At 44.3% G+C, this 24,120-nt stretch overlaps 1 protein-coding gene across 1 annotated transcript in view; it reads right to left on the reverse strand.

The window, feature by feature from the left end:
- CPEB1 (cytoplasmic polyadenylation element binding protein 1) overlaps window positions 1-24,120 on the reverse strand; it is a 49,413-nt gene that overhangs the window by 10,466 nt on the left and 14,827 nt on the right. Inside the window, exons 4-7 of the mRNA XM_081839408.1 lie at window positions 7,447-7,661; window positions 4,430-4,676; window positions 4,204-4,317; window positions 555-644 (exon numbers count right to left, since the gene is read on the reverse strand). Of these exons, the coding sequence (XP_081695534.1) occupies window positions 555-644; window positions 4,204-4,317; window positions 4,430-4,676; window positions 7,447-7,661 (666 nt within the window). The remainder of the gene's footprint in view (window positions 1-554; window positions 645-4,203; window positions 4,318-4,429; window positions 4,677-7,446; window positions 7,662-24,120) is intronic.

Genomic DNA, 24,120 nt, shown 5'->3' on the forward strand with positions numbered 1-24,120 from the left:
CGCAACATCTGGAAGGAACCAAAGGGAATGCATCTGAACCTCCCAATGAGTGAGGAACGGTGCCAAAACTGGAGAGAGGGGGAAGGGGGGGGTGGAAACCTAGCATGGAAGTACTCCAGGTTTCTCAAGACAGAACATTAGGGCTGATGCATCTTGAGCAACAGAAGACAAGTCACTTCCCCAAATGCCTTAATGGCAAAGAAAGGTTTTCTGCTTCGCTCAGCAGAAATTCAAGCCTTAATACAACTGACTGGGGAGAATGGCGACGACAGCTACGGCTCCCTCAGCACAAATAAACACAAAGCTCTGTTCTTTTCCCTGTTTGACAGCCACCGTGTGAACACCGCTGTGTGCAGCCCCGCACCCCGAAAGAGCTGGCAGATTACATTAACGGAAAGAACCTGTGCGCCCGAGTGAGGCCTGTAATCCTATGGTGCTCTACCTGTCCAGTCACCACCATGCAGCCATGCCAGCCCAGCAGCCCTCAGTGCTCTCTATACGTAGCATGGATAAAAAGATTCCTACCATGTCTGTATTACCTTTAGGCATATTACCTTTGGGAGGGTAGCGGGGGTGCTTGCTATCCTTACCAGGCCACTCCACTCTCAGCGAGCCAAACACACGGAAAGTGCTGATCAGACCCGCTGCACAAATGAGAGATTTAGTTTAGAGGGGTAAGAGAGAGAGAAAACCCCAACTCCTGTGCATGGAGTTATGCTTTGTGCATTTTTTAAAAAACCCAGTAAAATACAAACATACAGCAATGTAATTAAATAAAACTTCCCCATGGCTCCATCAAACATTGCATCAATAATGGTTGGCTAACAGATGCGGGTGGTGCTGTGGTCTAAACCAGAGACTAGGGCTTGCCAATCAGGAGGTCGGCGGTTCAAATCCCCGCAACAGGGTGAGCTCCCGTTGCTCAGTCCCTGCTCCTGCCAACCTAGCAGTTCGAAAGCACGTCAAAGTGCAAGTACACTGGTACTTTGGGTTACAAATGCTTCAGGTTATGTGTTTTCAGGTTGCGGACTGCGGAAAACCTGGAAGTACTGGAAGGGTTACTTCTGGGTTTTGCCGCTCTCATGTGTGCAGATGTGCTAAATTGCGCTTTACGCAGAAGTGCCAAATCGCGTAACGCCCATGTGCAGACGCAGCGCTGCAGGTTACTAACGCTGCAGGTTGCGGATGTGCCTCCGTCACGGGTTACGTCCGCAACCCAAGGTTCCACTGTAGATAAATACCTTCCTCTGGCGGGAAGGTAAACGGCGTTTCCGTGCGCTGCTCTGGTTCGCCAGAAGCGGCTTAGTCATGCTGGCCACATGACCCGGAAGCTGTACGCCGGCTCCCTCGGCCAATAAAGATGAGCGCCGCAACCCCAGAGTTGGTCACGACTGGACCTAATGGTCAGGGGTACCTTTACCTTTAACGGACACATGGGAGGGACAAGCACAGGGGAAAGTTTCCTGGCCAGCAAAGAACCTCAACGGAGGACAATTATCAACCACTGGTAGGAGTGTCACTTTAGGGGGTGGAACTTAATTTTTTACCTTCTGAAAATGTCAGTTAATGCCAAATAACAACTAATGATGATGATATACAACATAACCGCAAATACTTGATTTCTATGCTATTTTATACACATTTAACTTGCCAAGCAAAACAAAATTATATCAATTTAACCAAAATCTCTTTTGAAATCCCAAGCTGTGTTACAACTTTTTAGCACCCCTCATTTTTGGAATGTGAAAGCTGAAAAACTCCATTGCACTAGTAATGTACGAGTTGGTCAGGTCAGTCGTTTGGCCACTCAATGGATTTTGGCAAACTGTGATTTGCACTTCTGTGCTCCATATCCAACCCAGATTCTATTCACTACTCCTGATATGCGTTTTCTGCCTTCTCATGTAATGACACTTGAATCATTCCTGGTCTTGTGCAATTCAGAACAGCAGCTCTGATATTTTAAGTGGCATTCTGTGAAACACATAATAGGAATTACGTGGGGGACTCCACCGTCAGTGTCTTAATTATTTGCAGGAAGCCACAGAGAGGGGATTTTTCTTGATATTATCTGTGACTGACTGGTCTGAGTTTGCCCAGCAAGCTTCTTGTCCAGCAGAGGCTTAAATCTGGCTGTCACCAAGCCAAGTCCAATGTTCTATTCACCACAATTCACCACCTCATGCTCAGAGCATAAACAGCACACTATGCCTCTGTTCTAGGCCACAGACCAAGGAAGACGAATACAAGAATATACTTCAATGCATGAAGCTGGCTCGTATGGCCTACTTTAACTGGCACTAGCTCTCTCACAAAAGTATTTTCTGTGCCAAATAATGGTAGATAGCAATGCCAGGGATTTGAGTGTGGGACCTGCTGGGTGCAAAGCGAAGAGGCTTAGTACTGAGCTATGGGGTCTCTCCTATAATTGGTGAACTGCTTCTGGAATTCATGTGGTTCCAAAAACACATGGTGCTTTTTGGGATATGTGTGTGTGTGTGTGTGTGTTTTCTGTGCTTTGTTCTGCTTTGCAGCAATTTTCATGCTGACGTTTCTAAATGTTGCATCATCTTTGGTATTTTTTTGTATGCTCCTGGGCGGGGGGGGGGGGAGGGGGTAAGCTTTGCCCCCCCCCCCAAGTAGCTTCTAAATTAAATAATCATAGAATTGTATAGTTGGAAGGGACACTGAGGTCACCTAGTCCAATATCCTGCAGTGCAGGAATCTTTTGCCCAACATGGGGCTCTCTTGCACCACTGAGCTATCTCCAGGTTTTCAGATAAGCAACACAATACTTTATACTGAAAGCACACTAACTTTAAGAATAGCTAGGCTGAGCAAACAATTGATAACAGAGGCAGCTGTGCTAGCTAGCATTATCAATCAACTAGCTCCAAGAGCAGTTGAGCTGCAGTGTTTCCCAACCTTGGGCCTCCAGCTGTTTTTGAACTACAACTCCCATCATCCCTAACTAGCAAGACCAGTGGCCAGGGATGATGGGAATTGTAGTCCAAAAACAGCTGGAGGCCCAAGGTTGGGAAACACTAGCATAGGCCACATCCCTTTAGGCTGTAGATTCTGTATGGGGAGCCTGATGTTGATGCACTAAAAATCCCTTCATCCCTGGCCAGTGCTCACGCTGGCTGGGGTCAACTGTTGAGTTCCCAACACAACCTGGGGGAGTCACATGCCCTGGCGCCCTCGAATAAGAGGTAGATCAAGTCAGGATGAGCTGTTCTGAGGACAGACTGTGGAAACCCCTTAATCTTGCTCTGAAACATTAACAACCACCTTCAGACCAGGAATGGGAAACCCGTCTCTCTCCAGACTTTGCTATCTGCAACTCCCATCATCCCTGACCATTGGCTATGATGGCCGCTGCGGATGCAAGTTTTAGTTCAGCAACATGAGCTAAACGCATGTGCTTGTCGTCCGAGACTCTTCTGTGTCCTCCCCCCCGCCCCCATTCCAGAAAGGTTCGGAGGGTGGAAACAAGACAACAGGCCTTTTCTGTGGTTGCTCAAGGATTGTGGATCGCTCTCCTCAGAAAGGCTTGTCTGGTGCCATCAGTGCATGTCTTTAGATACTAGGCAAAAAATTCCTCTTTTTCGAGGCCTGTGGCTATTAAATAACCTATGGTCTGTGAAAGCGTGGGGAAGTGTAATTATTATTTTGTTATTATAATTATTATTTTACTACAGTCATACCTCGGGTTGAAGTAGCTTTGGGATAAGTATTTTCGGGTTGCGGCTGCGATGACCCGGAAGTAACAGAGTGCATTACTTCCGGGTTTCGCCGTTCGCACAAACGGTCAAAATGACGTCACGCGCATTGCACAGAAGCGGCGAATCACGACTCGCGCAGACGTGGGTTGCGTTCCCTTCTGGATGCAAACGGGGCTCCGGAATGGATCCCGTTCGCATCCAGAGGTACCACTGTATTTGTCTATCTGTCGTTACGTTTTTCAGTATTTTTTATCATTGATGTTCTGCAGTGTTTTTAATGTTGTACACCACCCTGAAATTTTCTGATAGAGGGCAGTATATAAACTGAATTAACAACAACACCTGAATTAACAACTGTTAACTGTTGTTAATTCAGTTAATTCAACAGTTATAACCACACCTTAATGAAGTGGGGTGGGGAAAAGTGCTAGAGAAAGCCAGACTCTTCACTCCACAACCTGCCTTAGCAGTTACTTGCCTTCCGTGATATCCCAGGGGACTCCTCCTAAGAACACCTTGCAGGAGTAGATTGGATTCTTGTAGTTTCGGGGCGGAAGCTGCCCACTCCATGTGCAGGTTGCCTCGTTCACAGCTGAAGACCAGAACCAAAAGAGAGAGAAGCTTCGTCTAAGAGCTCAGCATTCATCTTGCACCCAACTCTCCCCCGTGCCAATCTCCCCATGCGAGGCCAGGCTCTGACTCACCCGCTGCCTGCTTGTGAAGCCTGGCTTCCCTTTCGATACTGAATGGGTCGTCCACGGAGTCTTGGATGCCCCAGGAAGGCCAGGTAGATGCTCCAGACCACTGCTTGGGGATGCTGGTTGGGGTGGAAGTGACTGAAGCAAGAGTAGCTTGATCTTGATCCAGGTGGGATCCTGCTCCACTTAAGGAATCCCTGGGAATGCCACCAAGAGGCAGGAATGACATCGGTGGGGAGATCCGGAGACTTGACTGCAAGAGAAACGTGTTAAGAAACACAGTTTGAAGGAGCCAAGTATGTATAATTTCAATGCAGCGGTTAATCTAAAGCATCCTAAGATCTCTCATCTCTCTCTATGATCCCACCTTAGCCAATGGTAGGAAAGCTACAGTTATGAATTCAGGATACTTAACAAAAGCAAGGGGTGGTGGTGGTGGAACCATTTCAAACTATGAAAGGACACAGTATCTTTTTCAGGCTTTAAAAGGTAAAAGGTAAAGGTACCGCCGACCATTAGGTCCAGTTGTGACCGACTCTGGGGTTGCAGCGCTCATCTCGCTTTATTGGCCGAGGGAGCCAGTGTACAGCTTCCGGGCCATGTGGCCAGCATGACTAAGCTGCTTCTGGCGAACCAGAGCAGCGCACGGAAACGCCGTTTACCTTCCCGCTGGAGCGGTACCTATTTATCTACTTGCACTTTGACGTGCTTTCAAACTGCTAGGTTGGCAGGAGCTGGGACCGAGCAACGGGAGCTCACCCCGTCGCGGGGATTTGAACTGCCGACCTTCTGATCGGCAAATCCTAGGCTCTGTGGTTTAACCCACAGCGCCACCCGCGTCCCTTTTTTCAGGCTTTACCGTGTACCAAAGGTGATAGAACATCATGGACTCCTCATATATTTTCTCAGCTTAATATAATGAAAGTGTAAGGAATGTCTCGAAAGGCAGGTGGGGGAGTCTGTTTGAATCTTCAAGGTAAAGTATTAAATTACCAGAAGATTATCCACAAGGAAAGTACTAAATGACCCTAATGGATGAGCCAAATGTGCGATTTAAGGCAATCTAATGGGTTGAACGCTAGAAAATCTCTGCTTTTATCTACGGCATGCTTCTAGTCGTGCTGGAAGTTTCTGTGCAAAGCACAGTAAAAAAGATACTTAAAAACCCAGAAGCAAGGTTGCAACATTTATTTCCTTCCAAGCTTTTTCTCCCCATCCTTACCCAAACTGCTATTCTTTCTTTCAGAGCCAAAAAGAATATCATGTGATTTTAGAAAATATGGCTTTTAGCTGATATTGCACGCTTGTATTTTATCTTGTTAAGTGAAGTCACTCTAAGACTTCTTTGTATAAAGTGACAAGCAAATGCTGCTAATCATAAATAATAATAATAATGGGCAAGAATTCCAAATCTACGTTACCATGGCAGGCATAATTAACTGTATTTTGGCAGCTGCCACATTCATTAAATTATATGCAGCTTGTATCTACACGCAACAAGAATAGGCTCATTAAATGCAAGCTTCCAGAGCTACATATATGGCTGGCTAAGGCCCTGCACATGAAGCAAACAACGTTCATGTTAACACTGACAGCTTATTGCCATGTTACTTCTCAGACCTATGGCAAAAGTGGCAGTGCTTGGTATTAGGCTAGTATACCTGTTTTACAAAGCCCTGGACAACTTGGGTCCAGGACACCTTAAGGGCTGCCCTCCGAGCCCTTATCTCCCAGACTGATCACTGAGATTAGGGAGGCAATCTTTGCTTTGGACTTCCATGCATCTCTTGGAGACTTCTTTATGTCAGACAGAGCTGTGGTTATTTAAAATTTTCTTGCATAAGTGGTCATTTTGATGATTCTCTTGTGTTACTTTTGACGGTTTCTGTGTGGCTGTAAAGTGCCCTGATGTTGTGTGAGAGGGTGGCTTATAAATACTTTTATCAACTACATACAATCAATAAGGGGGCCAAAAAGTCTTCAGCACAGAATTCTACAACTCTCTGCACAGTTAAAGTTAAGTTTCTAACTTCAGGAAAGGCTTCAGATGAAGGCAGTGACAACCAACAGCTCAGAAGCCTGTGTGTAAAGAGGAGGATAAGCTTCACAGCAAGTCAACAGGAGGGATAATCTTCTGTATCCAGCTCAGTCTCTGTACTCCTACTAACCCGCTAAATGATGTCTTTCCTCGTCTTTACTCTGCTCCCTAATGAAAAGCGATTTGATGAGTTCTATCGCCAGAAGTCCATCCAAAGATGCGCTGCATTTCACAACCTGTTTATTTTGCAGCAGTTACAGAATACAGTCGTACCTTGGTTGTCAAACGCCTTAGTTGCTGAACAAATTGGCTCCCAAACTATCAAAACCTGGAAGTGAGTGTTTCAAACAGTTTTTTGGGAAGCCAAACGTCCAATGTGGCTTCCAATTGGCTGCAGGAGCTTCCTGAAGCCATTCAGAAGCCACGCTTTGGTTTTTTTGGAAGTCGAATGGACTTCTGGAACAGATTCTGTTTGACTTCCAAGGTACAACCGTACATCCTGCCCCCCGCCCAATTTTCAGATCCTCTATTCCTTCTTAAAGCTATTTTGCCCTAACCAACGAATTTAGTGCAGAAAAAAATATCCCTTCCGACTTTGTAATGAGCAGGAAACCAAGTGCTGTGGTGTATCTTGCACAAGACCAACAGATCAATGATCAGTAGACCCAGCGGAATGTGGAACGCTTATTTAAATTGTGAGCAGATCAGGGTCCAGCAGTTTTGCAGTCACAGGTTATTTCTCCAAGAATACAATCTGAAGCAGGACTCTGATGCTTGTAAAAAACTATAGTTTGGGAAAGCAGAATAGCTTAAATCCACCCATCCAGCTGCTTGCGTATTCTCCCATTTCCTAGCGACTGGATGGGGAGTCCGCAGCCAGACCATGTTCTCCGAAGTGCCATCAAATCAATTTAGAATTTCAGAGTACCCACCTGCCCTGCCGCAACCTCCCCACCGCAAGGATACAACCTCCCCAGCAACTTACAAGAAAGTCTGAGAGATGGTCAGAACCAGAGCTGAATCCACTGGTGTCAGAGTCTGAGGGGCTGCTGGAGCGTGAATACAGGAACGAACGGGCGTTGTCCAGGCGGGAACCCCTCAAAGGGTTCGGAAGGCTATCAGTCAGCTCAGAGCCAATGGGATCCATTGTCAGGAAATTCACAGGGGGCTTCCCCAGGGGATTGCTAAACACACTAAGAACTGCAAAAGAGAAAGTGATGCTTTATGTATTTTTCAGCCCTGGTAACCCTCTGCTCCCCTTCAATCAGATGGTACTTGTTTGCTCTCAAAAATAAAAGAAAAAATCAATCTGGGGAAAAGACCTCCTTGAGGATTATAAATCACCATCCACTGCTGTGTCAGGGAACAAAAGGATTGCCCACAAAGATCTGTGCTAAGTGCTCCTATGCAGATGCCCACCTATACCAAGTACACTGGCACCAACACTTCCGAGTGAAAATAAATATATGGTGACCAACCTAGCCAAGCTTTCATTTGCTTTCCACAACTACTGCATGCAGGACCCTGCCATCTGTGGCTTTGCACACAAGGGGAATGGTGCAGACTATTTATAAGATGCCGCATGGCCACATGAACATCTCAGGCAGGGACATCAGGAGGTGGATCCACTGGTCCCATGAACATGGTTTGCTCTCGAGAAGCACAACATGCCAGACAAAGCTGCAAGCCAAGGCAATGTGCAAGTTATGTACGATCTCAAATACTTCAGTGATATGGGACTTCCCAAATCTAATTGTCAAGGCTGCCTCGTTTTTTTCATCTCACTGTGCACACAGACTACATTAAACCATGTGTTCTGCTTACACTAGGGCCTGTAAGCAGAGCCACTGTCATCAATAATGCTTTCAGCTCAAAGCAGTTTACACAAAGGGCATTATCCATGACAGTGGCTCTGCTTGTTGTGTGCTCCCCTCGCAGATAAACCTCGCCCAGTCCTCTCCAACACACCAATGGACTCTGTATAGTTACACACAAGCAAATGGGTGAATCACCAGACACAGAGAGATTGTGTTGCTTTGAGAAGCAGAAGCAAGAGCTCTGCCACGATGTTGGCATTTTCCTTGCCTACATCTTGACTGGGCTTCTATGTTTGTATTTTCAAGTAGAATAGCTAGAGAGGCTTTACTTGCAGTAAAGAGTAAGAAAAGAACCTCTGCTATGCTAAGCTGGTAAGTAGGCACCAGGGCACGTTTGCGGAGATAGGAGAATTGTACCCTACCTTTTTAAAAATAAAAGTTGCCGGCCCTCATGATTTCAAGTATGCACTTGAACACATGCAGAATCCTTTGTTGTTGTAATATTCAGCAAGTGGAGCTCTGAGCCTTCTATGAGTACACTCCTTAGTCCTTCACCCCAGGTAAATCACCTTAGCAAGGATGCTCATCTATTAGCACTCAGGTTTTAGGAAACTTAAGACACAAATGGGAAAATGCCAACATGTATTAACTATAAATAGCCTAAAATAGAAGAGTCTTGGGGTCTCCTAATTAATTAGTTCACATTCTTGTCGAGTTCAGTGTCTTATCTGTCCCTGTGTAAAGAAAGTCCCTACACGGTCTTCTGTAAATACATTTTTATCCATGCCATCTATCATCTTTATGTCCAGCTTAACACTGCAAAGGCAGCACTGGATTATTGTGCTGGCAGCTGTTTCTCACTTGCAACAGATGGAAGACTATGCTGGCTGGGGGGCTGCTTACACAACTCATGAGTAGCCTCACTGCAGAACATATAACAGATAAAGTCAACCTGCTAGCATTCTATTTGCACGATTTATTATGGGTTCCAATCTTGAAGTATGGGTATCAAACATGGATTTCCTTAACATGGAAATCTCAACAAGAATTGAGCTCAACCAGGTGATTCCTGGCTTTTACAGTAACTTAAGGAAAACCTGATAGGAGAGAGACCTGCAAAGATAAGCTGTGCACTGGTGCCTGTGGTTCTTGCTTTGATGAGTCTTAAGGGACAGATACCATGCAACTGGGTATCAAATGAGTATTTATATCTGGATGCTAATGCAACATGTTTTACCTCTGTGTTAGGCTCCCTGCCCTGCTGAACAGCTTGTCTGAACATAAGAAACCCAAACGGTAAAGAGCTTCATATTCTAATGCCTTCTTCTCCATCATACCAGCGCTGGACATCCTTGTCCAAGCAATCTGATGGTGTGGTTTCCTATAATGCGAAGGTGGTTTGGAGGGAAGCTGATGCTATCTCAGAGAACCATCTTGTTCGGGATGCTTATTGCTCCTATGAAAATTAACTGGCGTCTCCTCACCAATGTTGGCTTCATAGCCAACGAAACCCTGCCTGAATTTAATTTGTCCCATTTTTAGAACAGATTCAGGTAAGGTGGTATTCAATTTTAACAGAATGTGACGACAGAGACACTGTCTAGGAGACAAGAAGCAGTACGATGCTCCTATTTGTTGTAATTACTTTTATACTGCCCATCAACTATATTCTAGGGTCGCTTACAAAAAAGAAGTGTAAAATCCATATAAGCTGGAAGCCACAAAGTCATGAAGTAGCTAAGACCAGTAAGCAAGATTAAAATTACATTGGAAAAGATTGGGGATGGCATTGTTCAAAGGTCCTTTTACCTGAAATCAGGCAATGGGTGTCAGTGGCAAGGCAAACTTTTCCAGAGAAAGCATTCCATAACTGGTGCCTCCTTTTGGGTATCTACCTGCCTCACCTCAGGTGGAAGCTTACTCACACCATCTTTGGTTTAAGCATTAAGCAAACACCAACCAAATGCTTCTTTAACTACAGAGGACCAGATACTAACACCACCCACACACAAAGCAGATTCTCAGAACTCAACAGCAACAGCAATATTCTGCCTTGGAAGCTTCAGAGCTCGATGTTCCAGGCTTCATGGTGGGCCTGCAATCCTGCCAATTTCTAGATACAAGGGTTCTAAAGCAAGGTGGCCTCCTATCTGAAAAAAAGCATTTCAATATTATAACAACAAGGTTTTTGTGGTGGTGGTGGTGGTGAAACCAAGGCCCTCTTAATTCTGCAAGTTGTTTCCAAAAATTGGCCAGCCAGAATGTCAAAAGGAGCTTCCAAACACCTTGGACAGAAGGGGCAGGAACGCTGTCACACAGCCAGAATCTAGAGATACCGAGTATCATATTCTGGTTGTGAGAGGTTGCACACAGGGTCAATTTCTGTTCTGCTATGGTAGCCTGGATGGCTATATTCATTGAGAGGTTACACCACTTGTACAATCACTTCCTGACTCCGGCCAGTCTATGTGGACATCATGAACTCCCTCGAGACAGACAGAAGGTACACTTCCACCCACAGCTGCAGCAGAGAGGCCTCCTCCTGTAGCACTCACAGAGCAAATGTCTCCTGGCGTTTGATATGTGTTTTTGCTGTCCAAGTCAGGAAATATCTCTGCTTCAACAGATCCACAAAGACCAGAAGATCCTTGAAGACGACTCTCAACTCCCAACTAGTTGTGTGGATTTGTATGCTCTACTGCCCTTGCAGAAAGCTGGAGTGGCATGTTTCCTACCAACTAGGGATGGGCAATACAGTGGTGCCTCGCAAGACGAAATTAATCCGTTCCGTGAGGCTCTTCGTATAGCGGTTTTTTTGTCTTGCGAAGCAAGCCCATTGACAGCTTAGCGGATTAGCGCTATTAGCGGTTTAGCGGATCAGCTGATAAGTGGCTTATCAGCGGATCAGCTGATAAGCGGTTTAGCAGCTTAGGAAAAGGGGGGGAAGGGGGAAACCTGAAGGAACTCACAAGACATTTCGTCTTGCGAAGCAAGCCCATAGGGAAATTCCTTTTTCGAAGCGCCTCCAAAACGGAAAACCCTTTCGTCTAGCGGGTTTTCCGTCTTGCGGGGCACCACTGTATCTGGTTTTCAACACTGTGAAACAAATTGTATGCTTTTTAAAATTCTATTGTTATCCACCCCTGCCAAGATATCTGGTAGATTTGCCAAATGTTGAAATGAGCACAGCTTTCACACAGGCAAGACTAAATGACCTTCCGTTAGCAGATTGGATGGGCCGACACAAAGGAGTTCCCAAGGAGGACAGAGTTTGCAGCTGCAATTCTGTGTCATAACTCATGTACTCCTTGAATGAGCTTTTTATAATGACCTTAGAAACAAATTATATCCACCCATTGTTAAGATCGCAGAAGGGAAGGACGTCTCTTGCAAAGCCCTTCTTTGTTGTTGTCTGACGTAGAGAGGTATATAACCTTTAGAACATCCAAACTGCTTACCGAGGCTTTACAAATTCATGTCATAAAACTGAAAAGGAGGAATGGGAAATGATTTACCCTGTAATGGTTGGGGAGTAGAAATGTAAACCGCTATTAGCAGTATTCTTGTTATTCTTGTTATTATTTGTTTAATGGCTGCTTGCAAAACACAGTAAATTGAACTGAACTGAACACTGTGATATATCACCAGGTAAACATTGCAATATACTGATATATCACAAGGTCTGAAATAAGGAGGAAGGAAAAAATAAGGTGGGAAGGGAGAAGCAGCAAAGTGTCTATTCCCGCATGTGGACTTCAAACCAGTTTGGGACAGAACATTGCCCAGCCCTAGCTAAGAGCAATGTTCTCCTAGAGACCCTTCTTTGCATCTTCTTTTGGTATTGGTGGCAATCGCTCTTTAAATACACACACACGCACGCACACACACACACACTCACTGCCTAGTTGTCCAATCACTGAATAAGAGGTGTGTATTTTAATTTATTGCTGATTTTAGTTTTTTTCAAAATTTTAAATTGTTGTTAATTTTTTTAAATTGTTCTATCTTTTTAGCTTATCTGCTTTGAGGGTTTAAAAAAAGAGAAAACAACCAATAAATTACAAAATAATACTAACTAACAATTCCTGCCTCAACATCCTCCAACATGCCCCAAAAGGACCAGGAACCATTAACCCAGCTCTTCTTTTGGAAGCAGTGCAGACTGGGAACAGGTAGGAAGATTCCTTTCCTTTCCTGATGCTCACAGTAAACACCTTGTTTTAACCCTGCCTTCTAGAAGATGAGTTAACGACATATCCTGCAAGGCTCCATTCCTCAGTTGACCAAGAAATTACCTCCTTTATTCCCCTTGCAGCTAATAATTTTGAAAGCCTCTATCATGCCCTTTCTTCAGTTATTTATTTTCCTAGTCTAACAAGTCCCAAATGCATCTCAGTGTTAAGGTGTACCAATCCCTTGATAACTTTTCAGCAGCCATTTTCTATATGTTTTCAAGTTCTATCTCCTTTGAGATAGTGCTGTTAGAACTTTTGCACAATATTTTCAATGTAGCTGGCCTCAAGGATACGGGATAGCACTAATAAGCTTATAGTTTTGTTCATATTTTTCCTACTAATTCCTTAACACTGGATTTGCCCTTTTCACAGCAACAGTACATTGAGAGAAACTTTTCCGTTTGCTCTCCACAAAACTCAAGTTCCCTTTTCTGAGTAACTATTTCAAAATCAGAACCCCACCAGCATGTACCGTATGGGCCTGAATATAAGCTGCACCTGCAAGTAAGCCGCACCTTTAAAATTCGGTGGACTGGGGGAGGCTTGGGAGCCGCGGACCGGACGGGCGTCATTGCCCCACGCTCCCAGGCTGCTCTGGGGGAGGGGGAGCTGTGTTGCTTTGCCAGTACCCCCCCCATTGCCCCACACTGCTTCGGGGGGGAGGGGGGAGCTGCACCATTTTGCCAACGGCGTAAGGTCACAAAAATAAGCCGCAGTTGACTTTTCACAATTGGATTTGGGGGGTGGGGGAGTGTGGCTTATATTCAGGCAATTACGGTATATATGATTTTTGGTTTTGCATGTGCTCACACCAGTTCTGCAATTCCACTGCCTACTTGCCCAGGTTGGAGAGGTCCTTCTGGAGCTCTTCAGTCTGTAGATTCACTATATTGAATAGGCCGTAGTAGTCAAGTTGGCAAATTGCATCAGGGTTCACCTAACTCCAGGTTATTTATAAGTAGATTACACAGCACTGCTCCAAATAAATTATTTCTTATTCTTTTTCCCTAGTGGGAGAGATCCATTGTTTTATTTCCCCTAATTCAGAAGAAAGTATGCTTATTTATTTCTAACTTTTATTTCCTATTCCCAGTTGGCATCTGCATTGCATCTGAATTGGTTTTATATATGCATTATTGTTGTTTTAAATATATAAATAAAATATATAAAACAGTTTTTTAAATTGGGTTTTAATATATGCAGGTTTTAAAAACCATTGCTTTAGAATTGTTTAAAAATGATGCAAGCAGACTTGAGAGCTTACTGGACTGAAAGGTGACATGCAACTGTTTAAAAATAAATAGCAGTGTATTTTAAAGCACCTGGGGACCTACACTCCTGTGAAACTTCCATATATGAGAGCCAATTAGCAAATATTCACCATGGGGCAGACATAAGGACAGAGAAGGAACATGTTTCTCCATTCAAGTAAATAGGAGAGGGAATACACAATTTGCATGGAACCCCAGTACAGGACTGAATTAAAGCTTCTCCCAAAGACATGTTAATACTTTCTCAACTGGATCCTTTTATCATTTAGCAACAAACATGGCCAAATGGAATGGAAGCAAGGAAACTGGCTTGAGCCAGTGGCACAGCTTAATCAATGTAATGCTTTAATGGCAAAGACCTGACAGCTCAGCCTTAGTGAGACAACGTTCTGCCTCTTATTGCCAGCCTGAGAACAAAACTATGTGAAGCAGACAGCACTCTCAAGAGTGTACCACACAAGCTAGTGACAACTAACTACAATGGGACCCAAACAACTGATAAAGGAAGATACAATTTGCTGAGATGGCTGTGTCTTGGTATGTTCATATGCTTGCCACATACAGCACAACACACAGTGACAATTTTTACTTCTGTCCCCTAGACAGTGGCCTAGGAAAGTTGATATCCATGAAGTGGTACCTTGGTTCTCAAACTTAATCCGTTCTGAAAGTCCGTTCCAAAACCAAGGCGCACTTTCCCATAGAAAGTAATGCAAAATGGATGAATCCGTTCCAAACTTTTATAAACAACCCCTAAAACAGCAGTTTAACGTGAATTTTACTATCTAATGAGACCACTGAGCCATAAAATGAAACCAATAAACAATGTACTGCAGTCACACATTCAATTAATCAATAGCTGAACTGGGTTCTACACAGTTACAAAAACAAACACACAAAATAAATAGCAAAAACAGACAGACCTAAGCGTAACACTGAAAACGAAAGTGTGGCACTCAAATCAGAAGTGTAACACTCAAAACGGAGCATGTTCAGCTTCCAAAAAAGGTTCACAAACTGAATACTTCTGGGTTTACAGTGTTTGGGTTCCAGGTTGTTTGAGTACCAAGGTGTTAAGAACCAAGGTACCACTGTATCTAGGAAGACTGATGCATTTAAGGTTCAGAATCAACACCAAAGAACTCAGCAAGGAGTCAGAGACTGAACTGCACACGATTTTGTGAGTGCTATCTGCAAAATAAGCTTGAAGAGAAACACAAAGGAATGGTCAAATACAGAGTCTCTGGCGGAAGGAGAAAGAGGGCCGCCTTAGGTGGTCTTAATCCAGCACAGCTCACTCCAGAATGGCATCGCCAAAGGAGAAGAATTAAGCAAATCTTCCTGTACTGTAATTCTGTTGCTCTGTCCAAGAACTGCCACTCCTAAGCTGGCAATAGCCCAAGCATCATCACTTGTGACTCAGCTGTTCTATTAAGCACTGGAGAGACCCTCTCTATGGAATAATCTGGCGGAACTGTTTCTTTTCTATACCAGATCAATAAGCACAGAGAAGGATTCAGAGGCCAGGCAGAATACTGGCTCTCTATCCTCTCAAAGAAGACAGCATATGATTGGAAAGTCTCACAGCTGTTAACACTTGTGTTCCCATGCCTCTCATAAGAGCATCTAGCAAAAAATATGCAAGAATACTTCTGAGCGAGGAAATAATATAAAAAGGGAGGGGCAGTTCCATGGGACCCATTGTAAAAGCAGCTAGGGCTGTATAAACACTGCAGAGGTAAAATCACAACAAAGGTAATTATTTCTCTCAATTTGGATCGAAGCTGGGGGGGGGGGGAACGCACCAAAATGCAGTATGCCATAGGAGACGATGAGATAGATACAGAACAGATATGGATTGTGGCTAATGTCAAAGCAGAAGCAGGAGCACACTGGTCACAGAGTAAACAGGAATGTGTACACAGCCCAAGGGTGAATAAAAAAAGACTACCCAAGCCTTACATAGGTGGGGTGGGAAGCTTAGGAAATGCAGACATGGGAAAATATTTTATACCAACACCCCCGTCCTCTGTAAAAAGGTCTATGTAGAAATAAGCCCCACAGACTTCAAATGGGGCTTACTCCAGAGCAAGAGTTGCAGCCTTAAGCCTACTGCACAATGGCTGCTTGGATGCTCACTTTAGCAGCACATAATACTAAAGCTGAGAAGATTATAATAGCCTCTGCACAAGGATGACGTGCAAATTTGTGAAGCATTCCATTAAAAATTTTTTAAAAATGGAACTTTGGGGCCTTCTTGGTGGTGGCACCCCAATTAAGGGACTCCCTCATTGCAAAGAGATCTGGCGCTTATCTGCATGCATTTTGGACGCCAGCTGAAAGCAGGTCTGTGTGCAGCTGGATGCTAAACATTAATGCTGAGCCTTTGCTGTTTTAGTACTACAGAAAGCCTCCCGGTGGTTTAAAAGGGTTGATTATGTATTGCTGGCTGTGTTGTCGTTTCGCTTCAAGTTCTGCACCCAGCTCTGGGATTGCCTGTGGCAATAAAGAACAGCCAACAATATAATTTTAAACAAATGTCTACACGGAGATCCCTTGTCACAGCGAACAATGTGCTGTATTGACCAAATCCAATGCCCTTTTAAATGTGTTGCGGGAGAGGGATTATTGGTTTGTTGTTCTTATTTTTACTATGCATTTGGGGTTTTTTTTATATTGTAAATTTATGTTGTGAACCGCCCTGGATCTGCAGGTGAAGGGTGGTATACAATATTTTAAAATAATAATAGTAATAATAATAGCAATAACAATAATAATACTTTCCCTACATTCAACGCTTTTACAAACAAAAAGCAAACTCAATAGCTACTAACCACAACGACTAGATTCTGCATCCACTGTCAAAAGGTATTGTGTCCCTGAATGCCAGCTGTTGTGTTCATCTTGCAGGCTTTCTGGTTGGTTACTGTGAGGATATGATGCTGGACTAAATGGGCCTCTGGCCTGATCCAGCAGGCTCTTGTTACATTCTTAACTAGGAAGAGCAACTTGGAATGTGCAGGTGTACACATCTGTACAAATCCAGCAACATGTGGGGAGGAAACCTAACGGGATGTCAGAGAGAAGAGCTCCTAGTTCATACAGCATGAGGCTACAATGGGCCTTCCAGGCTGTTGTGGGGGCTTTCCTCACCAGGTGTATTCTACAACATGGATCACATCCACAGCACACATTTGAAGCACTTGTAATAATTTTAACAGCCATGGCTTCCCCCAAAGAACAACGGGAACTGTAGTTTAAAGATGCTGGGACCTGTAGCTCTGAGGTGTCTCCTAACAACTCTCAGCACCCTTAAGCTACAGTTCCCAGGATTACTTTGGGGAGGGCAGAGCCATGACTGTTGAAGTGTCGTAGGAGTGCTTTAAATGTATGGCGCAGATCCAGCCACATTGCCGACACAAAAATAATAGTGCATTAGTGGTGAATTTATACTGGACTGTTTCCACATCTTATTTTATTGCTTGTTCTCTAAAACTGCCACAAGGGCGTAACAAAAACAGTCCCAAAATTCTGCAAACAATTGTGGTATGGAAAGTTATGGGATTTCAGCATCAAGTTACACGATATGCCCCGACTGTAGTAGTAGTAGTAGTAGTAGTAATAATAATAATAATAATAATGTATTATTTATACCCCGCCCATCTGGCTGGGTTTCCCCAGCCACTCTGGGTGGCTCCCAATCAAGTGTTGAAAACAATACAACATTAAATATTAAAAACTTCCCTAAACAGGGCTGCCCTCAGATGTCTTTTAAAGATAGGATAGCTGCTTATTTCCTTCACATCTGAAGGGAGGGTGTTCCATAGGGCGGACACCACTACCGAGAAGGCCCTCTGCCTGGTTCCCTGTAACCTCACTTCTTGCAATGAGGGAACCGCCAGAAGGCCCTCGGCGCTGGACCTCAGTGTCCGGGCAGAACGGTGGGGGTGGAGACGCTCCTTCAGGTATACAGGACAGAGGTGGTTGAGGGCCGTTGTTAAAAGTGAAGCAGTTTTTAAAAGGTAAAAGACCCCTGACAGTTAACTCCAGTCTCAGATGACTCTGGGGTTGCCGCGCTCATCTCACTTTACAGGCCGAGGGAGCAGGCGTTTGTCTGCAGTCAGTTTTCCCAGGTCATCTGGTGCAACGGAACACCGAAACCAGAGCAGCGCACAGAAACCTTCCTGCCGGAGCAGTACCTATTTATCTACTTCCACTTTTTGGCGTGCTTTCGAACTGCTAGGTTGGCAAGACCGAGCAACGGGAGCTCACCCTGTCGTGGGGATTCGAACCGCCGACCTTCTGATCGGCAAGTCCTAGAGGCTCGGTGGTTTAGACCACAGCACCACCCGGGTCCCTTTGAAGCAGTTGTTACAACCCCTGAAACTTTTCCAGACACAAACGGTATTGAAAACAAGATCACATTATGACCACCTCAGCAGCATCATGAGCACAAATAATCATGAAAGCAGAGTAATCAGGGATTACCTGAAGGGGCTCTGAATGTTTTTATCCTCTCCTTCATTACACAAGACTACTACTAAAAGTACTATCATTACAACATTCCATATGGAGTGTTAAGAGACAGGACTAACTGTACTGACAACTCTTAGAGAAGTTAACTGTACACAGCCATTCGTGCTCCACACCAACATTTCATATCTTAGGCCAGGAAATCCCTATTTAGCACTAAGTTAGTAAATTCAAAGGCAGCTTGGACAACACACTCCAAGTTTCAAACACAGCATTCGAGTTTTATGTACAACCTAAACTTACTGATATGGGGGAAAAGGGCACATCTCTATACTGAGCCACAATAAATCCATCCTGTGAAGAATTTTCTGCCTACTGCTGAAAAAACAAAGAAAATTCCACAAATGCACGCTGCTAATATATCTTGCAAATTAAGACCAGGAACTTGCTTTTTGACTGAATTATGCTCTGCCTGGAAATCAGATCTTGAATGAATTGCACATTAGCAAGTTTAATTACAAGGGTAAGCATACCATTCTTCCCTATCACAGAAGCCAAAGTGCATTCAAGGATACAGGCAGCAGATTTAAAGGGGGGGGGGGGAATCTTCATGACCTGATGCTCTGTACCAACAGCATGAATAATTTTTTTTTTTAAAAGGACTTGAGGTTTGAGGTACAAGAAAGCAAGTTAGCTAAAGTTGAAAGCAGGCTCAACTTTCCATAAAGCTATTCTTGAATCCAGCCTTAGGGTTCAAGTTCCCATTGGACAAAAGTAATTAAGGCATTGGTTGTACTTGTAGGAAGTGGCGGAATGGTAGGGTGGGTTGTATCACTTTTAAAAAATCCTGATAATAAAAAGAAAGCACAGAAAACAACAAGCATTTCCCTGCTATATCAAACTTTCTTTTTGCCACGAGTTAACATGGAGGGGCGTTCAAAACTAGACTCCCCAGAAGTGGAACAGTCCATTCAGCTACGTATCTAGCAATAGTTTAGTTTGGCCATGACAAAACGATTCCCTATATTCTGCTTCAGTGTTGAAATACCAGAATATAAGCAAAACATGACAAGCCTTTAGAGATAATGGATACACTCTGACTTGGGGTCAAAAACTGTTCCTACCAGTTACATATTGCTTATAATTCCAATTTCCGATACAGCAGCAGAGAAAGCAAACATCATATTCCAATCTAGCCTGCAAAAGGGTGCAGATGTTTGTCAAGACACAGCCAGACTGTGGTACCATTGACAATGCCTTATATGACCCCGTTTATATTTAGAGAAGAGAAAACCTGGGAGTGGGGAACAGGAAAAAATGGTGGGGCTTCCCCCCCTTACAAATTGGCAATTTTTAATATTACTATTATGAAATATTGTATTTTAGACTGATGAACAAAACCTTAAAGACAATTTGTTCATATATTTAGTACCCCAGAATGGTGGCGTTTTTTTGACAAAAAACAAAAATACAAATTAAAAGAGATAAACACAGTATTACAAGATTATAAAGCAAAAAATGGTCTTTGGACTGTAGACTCGACCTCCCGTCTATTCCCTGTTTCAATTATGTTACTTGTTGCCAGTACACACGTCTATCATAGATTGACTAATTTTTAATTCATCTTAGATCTCATATCTTTCTTAAAGCTACTACTCAAATTATTCAAATGCTGTGACAGAGTTTAAACTGCTGTAATTATTTTGCAAATAAACTTTGAGGCCCTCCCATTTTGAAACAAATTCCTGTTTTGGTTTGTTCTTTATTTTTTCTGATAGGCTAAAAGGAGAGAGGGAGCGCGCACAGAATTCTCAAATGCAAGAACAAGACCTGGCCTCTTGGAGGGCACTGCCGTTGTCACAAGAGAAGGATTTGATGCCTTCTTTGGTGTGGCCTCCCTTTTGCTGGCATAGTTAAGTAGACCTGTTTCTGACCTCTTGACTAGGCCTCAAAGGACTCGGGAGTGGAAAAAAGTACAGAGAAACATATTATTACCACCCAAATTCATGCTTCTGCAAATTGTTTGGATCCATGTCAAAGGCAGAAATACAAGTGATGATAGCACATTGTATTCCTCCTGCAACATGGTGGCCAAGGTTTTTGCACAACACAACCTCCAACTCCTCTTGCTTCTTACTTATTTCAGATTCCTCCATCTTCTAAAGCATGTGGGGGTGGGAATAATAATAATAATAATAATTATTATTATTATTTATACCCCGCCCTTCCCAGTTTAAAAACTAGGCTCAGGGCAGCTAACAACAAATATGAAGCACTGATTAAAATGCGACTTAAAAACAGCGTAGAATACAACATAAAATGCAGCATCAATATCAATAAAATTCAAAAATTCAGGGGTCATTTTTTTTTTGGGGGGGGGGACCCAGTCAGTAGACATCAAACTATCACCAAGGCTAACTGGCCAAGTTGGTCCTACTAGGGCCAGCAAGGAGACCAGGGAAGAATTTAAATGTGGGGTCCCAGAAAGGGTTTCTTCATAGAAGAGTAAAGGGGAAAGGGAATAGAGGATCAGGCTAATTCAAATTGAAGGCCAGGTAGAATAAGCTCTGTCTTACAGGCCCTGTGGAAGGAGATCAAGTTCTGCAGGGCCCTAGTCTTGTGGGACAGAGCATTCCACCAGGTCAGAGCCGTCACTGAAAAAGCCCTGGCCCTGGTGGAGGATAGTCTGGCTTCCTTAGGGCCCGGGACCTTTAAGCTATTATTATTCATGGGCCTTAGGGTACTCTGCAGGACATACCAGGAGAAGCGGTCCCATAAGTATGAGGGTCCTAGGCCGCATAAGAAGGTCTATGTTTGGAACTACACTATTTGTTTTACTGTACCACTGATTGTTTCTGCTTTTATTGATTTTTCCCTGCTTCTCATAAACTGGCAAAACCAAAGAGATGCTGGGTTTATTATAGTTGAGCAACTTGTAGCTTCTGGATAAGGTGCAAGGATAATATGCTCACCTACAGCATATTACAGTAATCTAGTCACACAAGGTTATCCTTACTTCCCTGTCCAGGAACAGTTGCAGTTGGTGCGCCAAGCGAAGCTGCTAATGAGCCGCAAATCGTCACCAGGGCTTCTAGTGACAGCAATGGATTTGGGTCTGAGCCCACCAAACTGTCACCCAGGGCAGGTAAACAACCCAATTCCGAGACCTAGAAACCACCCATAAATAAAAATCATTTTAAAATGGTAGGTGCTGCAGCAATCTAAAGGAGGTACCTGGCACTTCTAGTGATGCTGTTACGCTAAAGCATTGCAAGGCTGGAGTACTTCTTTCAACAAGATTCCCATTCACAATGACACTGAGAAGTTGTATTACTCGTTTTAGGCAGACCATTTGCTATTTCTGGGTTTGAACCTCTTTCTCCCATTGTTGCTCCAACTGAAATTGTGCGTTTCTGTGACCTTTACACACGATGTGGCTGCAGACATTGCATTACCATGATGCAGGATGCAGGGAAATTGGAGAAGTTGTGGACGACTGTTGCCATACCAATAAGGTATCCTTGAGCTCAGAAATGAACGGCAAGTAGAATACAGGTTGCCAAATTAGGAAATATTCTTAGTATACTAGAGTAAGAGGGGATGGTGTCAGCATCCCTCTCCCAATACTGGCCGGCTGGATCTTCTGTATACCCAGCTGCCCATTCCTATTCTGGCAGAATTTGTCTTATGCCGCTGTCACATCCATGCTATACATTTAAAGCACTCATATACCTCTGGTACAGTCATGGCTTCCCCCAAAGAATCCTGGGAACTGCCCAGAGCTGTTACGAGACCCTACAGTGCCCATGTTTCTTTGGGGGGGAACAATGACTGGTATGATACTACATTGAATGTATGGTGTGCATCTTACCTGAGCCATTTATCCCCCTAGGTCAGTATTATCTACTCTTAACTTCGCAATGGCCTGGCAAAGTTATAGACAGGAGTTCTTTCCCAACTCTAACTGGGTATACCAGGGATTGAACCTAGGAAGCTTCTACATGCAATGCATGTGCTCTACACCAGTGAGCTACGGCTCCGGACAGTCACCAGGGGCTGCGGCGGTTAACTCAACTGTTGGCTCAGTAACTTGCCTCCCTTTCCTACTGTGTTCTGGTTCATTGCTGCCTTTCTTCCTTGCTATCTGGTCTTAACTGCAATGCAAATGTCTGCAACCTCTTGAGGATTTGCTCTCAGACCACTTCAGTCAAACTTTGGAGGGTTGGCTGGGCAAGTTGCTTCATCTCCTATCAAACATTCAACCAGTGGACAAGTCCTAGTGGTCCCTACCCTAGCTCCCAAGAGGCGGTAGTACTTGACACTCTACAGCCATGGCCTCTCCACCACAACCAAGATGCCACAACTACATTAACTGCTTAAACCAGTGCTTCCCAAACTTGGGTCTCCAGCTGTTTTTGGACTACAACTCCCATCAGCCCTAGCTAGCAAGACCAGTGGTCAGTGATGGTGGGAATTGCAGTCCAAAAACAGCTAGAGAACAAAGTTTGGGAAACACTGATTTAAACCATAGGTTTCCAGTACAGTTCCAGGACGCGGGTGGTGCTGTGGTCTAAACCACAGTGCCTAGGGCTTGCCGATCAGAAGGTCGGTGGTTCGAATCCCCGCGACAGGGTGAGCTCCCGTTGCTCGGTCCCTGCTCCTGCCAACCTAGCAGTTCGAAAGCATGCTAGTGCAAGTAGATAAATAGGTACCGCTCCAGCAGGAAGGTAAACGGCATTTCCATGCGCTGCTCTGGTTCACCAGAAGCGGCTTAGTCATGCTAGCCACATGACCCGGAAGCTGTATGCCGGCTCCCTCAGCCAGTAAAGCGAGATGAGCGCCACAACCCCAGAGTCGTCCGCGACTGGACCTAACGGTCAGGGGTCCCTTTACTATGTGCCATTTCCTGCAACTAAATATACCAGAGAAAGGTGGTCACAGAGCCCAGCTGACAAATCTGCAACAGAGGAAACACTTTCCTTACCTGGTGAAATAGAAGGCTGTGGACTATATACTTCAATGAAAGCCGCACCACTGTAAGCAATGCATAATAAAGCTACAGATCACACAGCCTTTGCCACTCTGGATGGTGAGAGCGAGTCAGAGGAGCTGCATGCCGATTTAAAGGAATCACAGCAGTAAGTACATGCTTGGATTCAGAACTCATCAGTAGTCAAACACTGGCACTTCAAGAGTGCAGATCAGCAATAGTATTTTTAGCATGATTGCGAACTTTTTGCACTTTCAGCCAGCTCCCTGTAGATTTGTACAGCTGAGTCATTACAGAAGCTTCTAAAATGCTCAGAACCAACAGCATAGCCTGGTACTTGGCAGGGCTTGTCCCTCCCAACCTACAGGCTGGGGCCTTGAGACAAATCTGGGCAATGCTGCAGTCCTGGTGTCCAGCACTTCGCCAAGATGCCAGCTGCTGCACCAAGACATGGCGAAGGAAATCTGCCTGCTGGAAATCTGACTCTCGACAAAGCATCCAGTCTTCGCTTACTAAAGCAGTCAACTCAAGGAGATTTCTTCCTTTGCTGAATGATGCACTTGGGAAGGCCATCTACATTGCTACTTGCTTTTTAAAAAACCTGTCTGGAACCCTGGAGAAGCAATGCCAGCCCATGCAGAGAATACTAAACTGCGTGGACCAACAGTATGACTCAGTATAAAGTCGCTTCCTATGTTGTTCCTATGTTTCACAGTTTTTAATTTTGAACTCCTTCTCCAAAATAGGCTTTTCCATACATAGGCAAAATCAGCTCTCTTCTGCTGTTCCTCTGGCTCTGCAGAGTCATTGCAAAGCAGAAGAAATAGTAAGGGGCAAGGGAGGCTAGAACAGTGGACATGCAATGGCAGAGTT

This window comes from Podarcis erhardii (genome assembly GCF_964252035.2).
Source record: "Podarcis erhardii genome assembly, chromosome: 14".
NCBI lineage: Eukaryota > Metazoa > Chordata > Lepidosauria > Squamata > Lacertidae > Podarcis > Podarcis erhardii.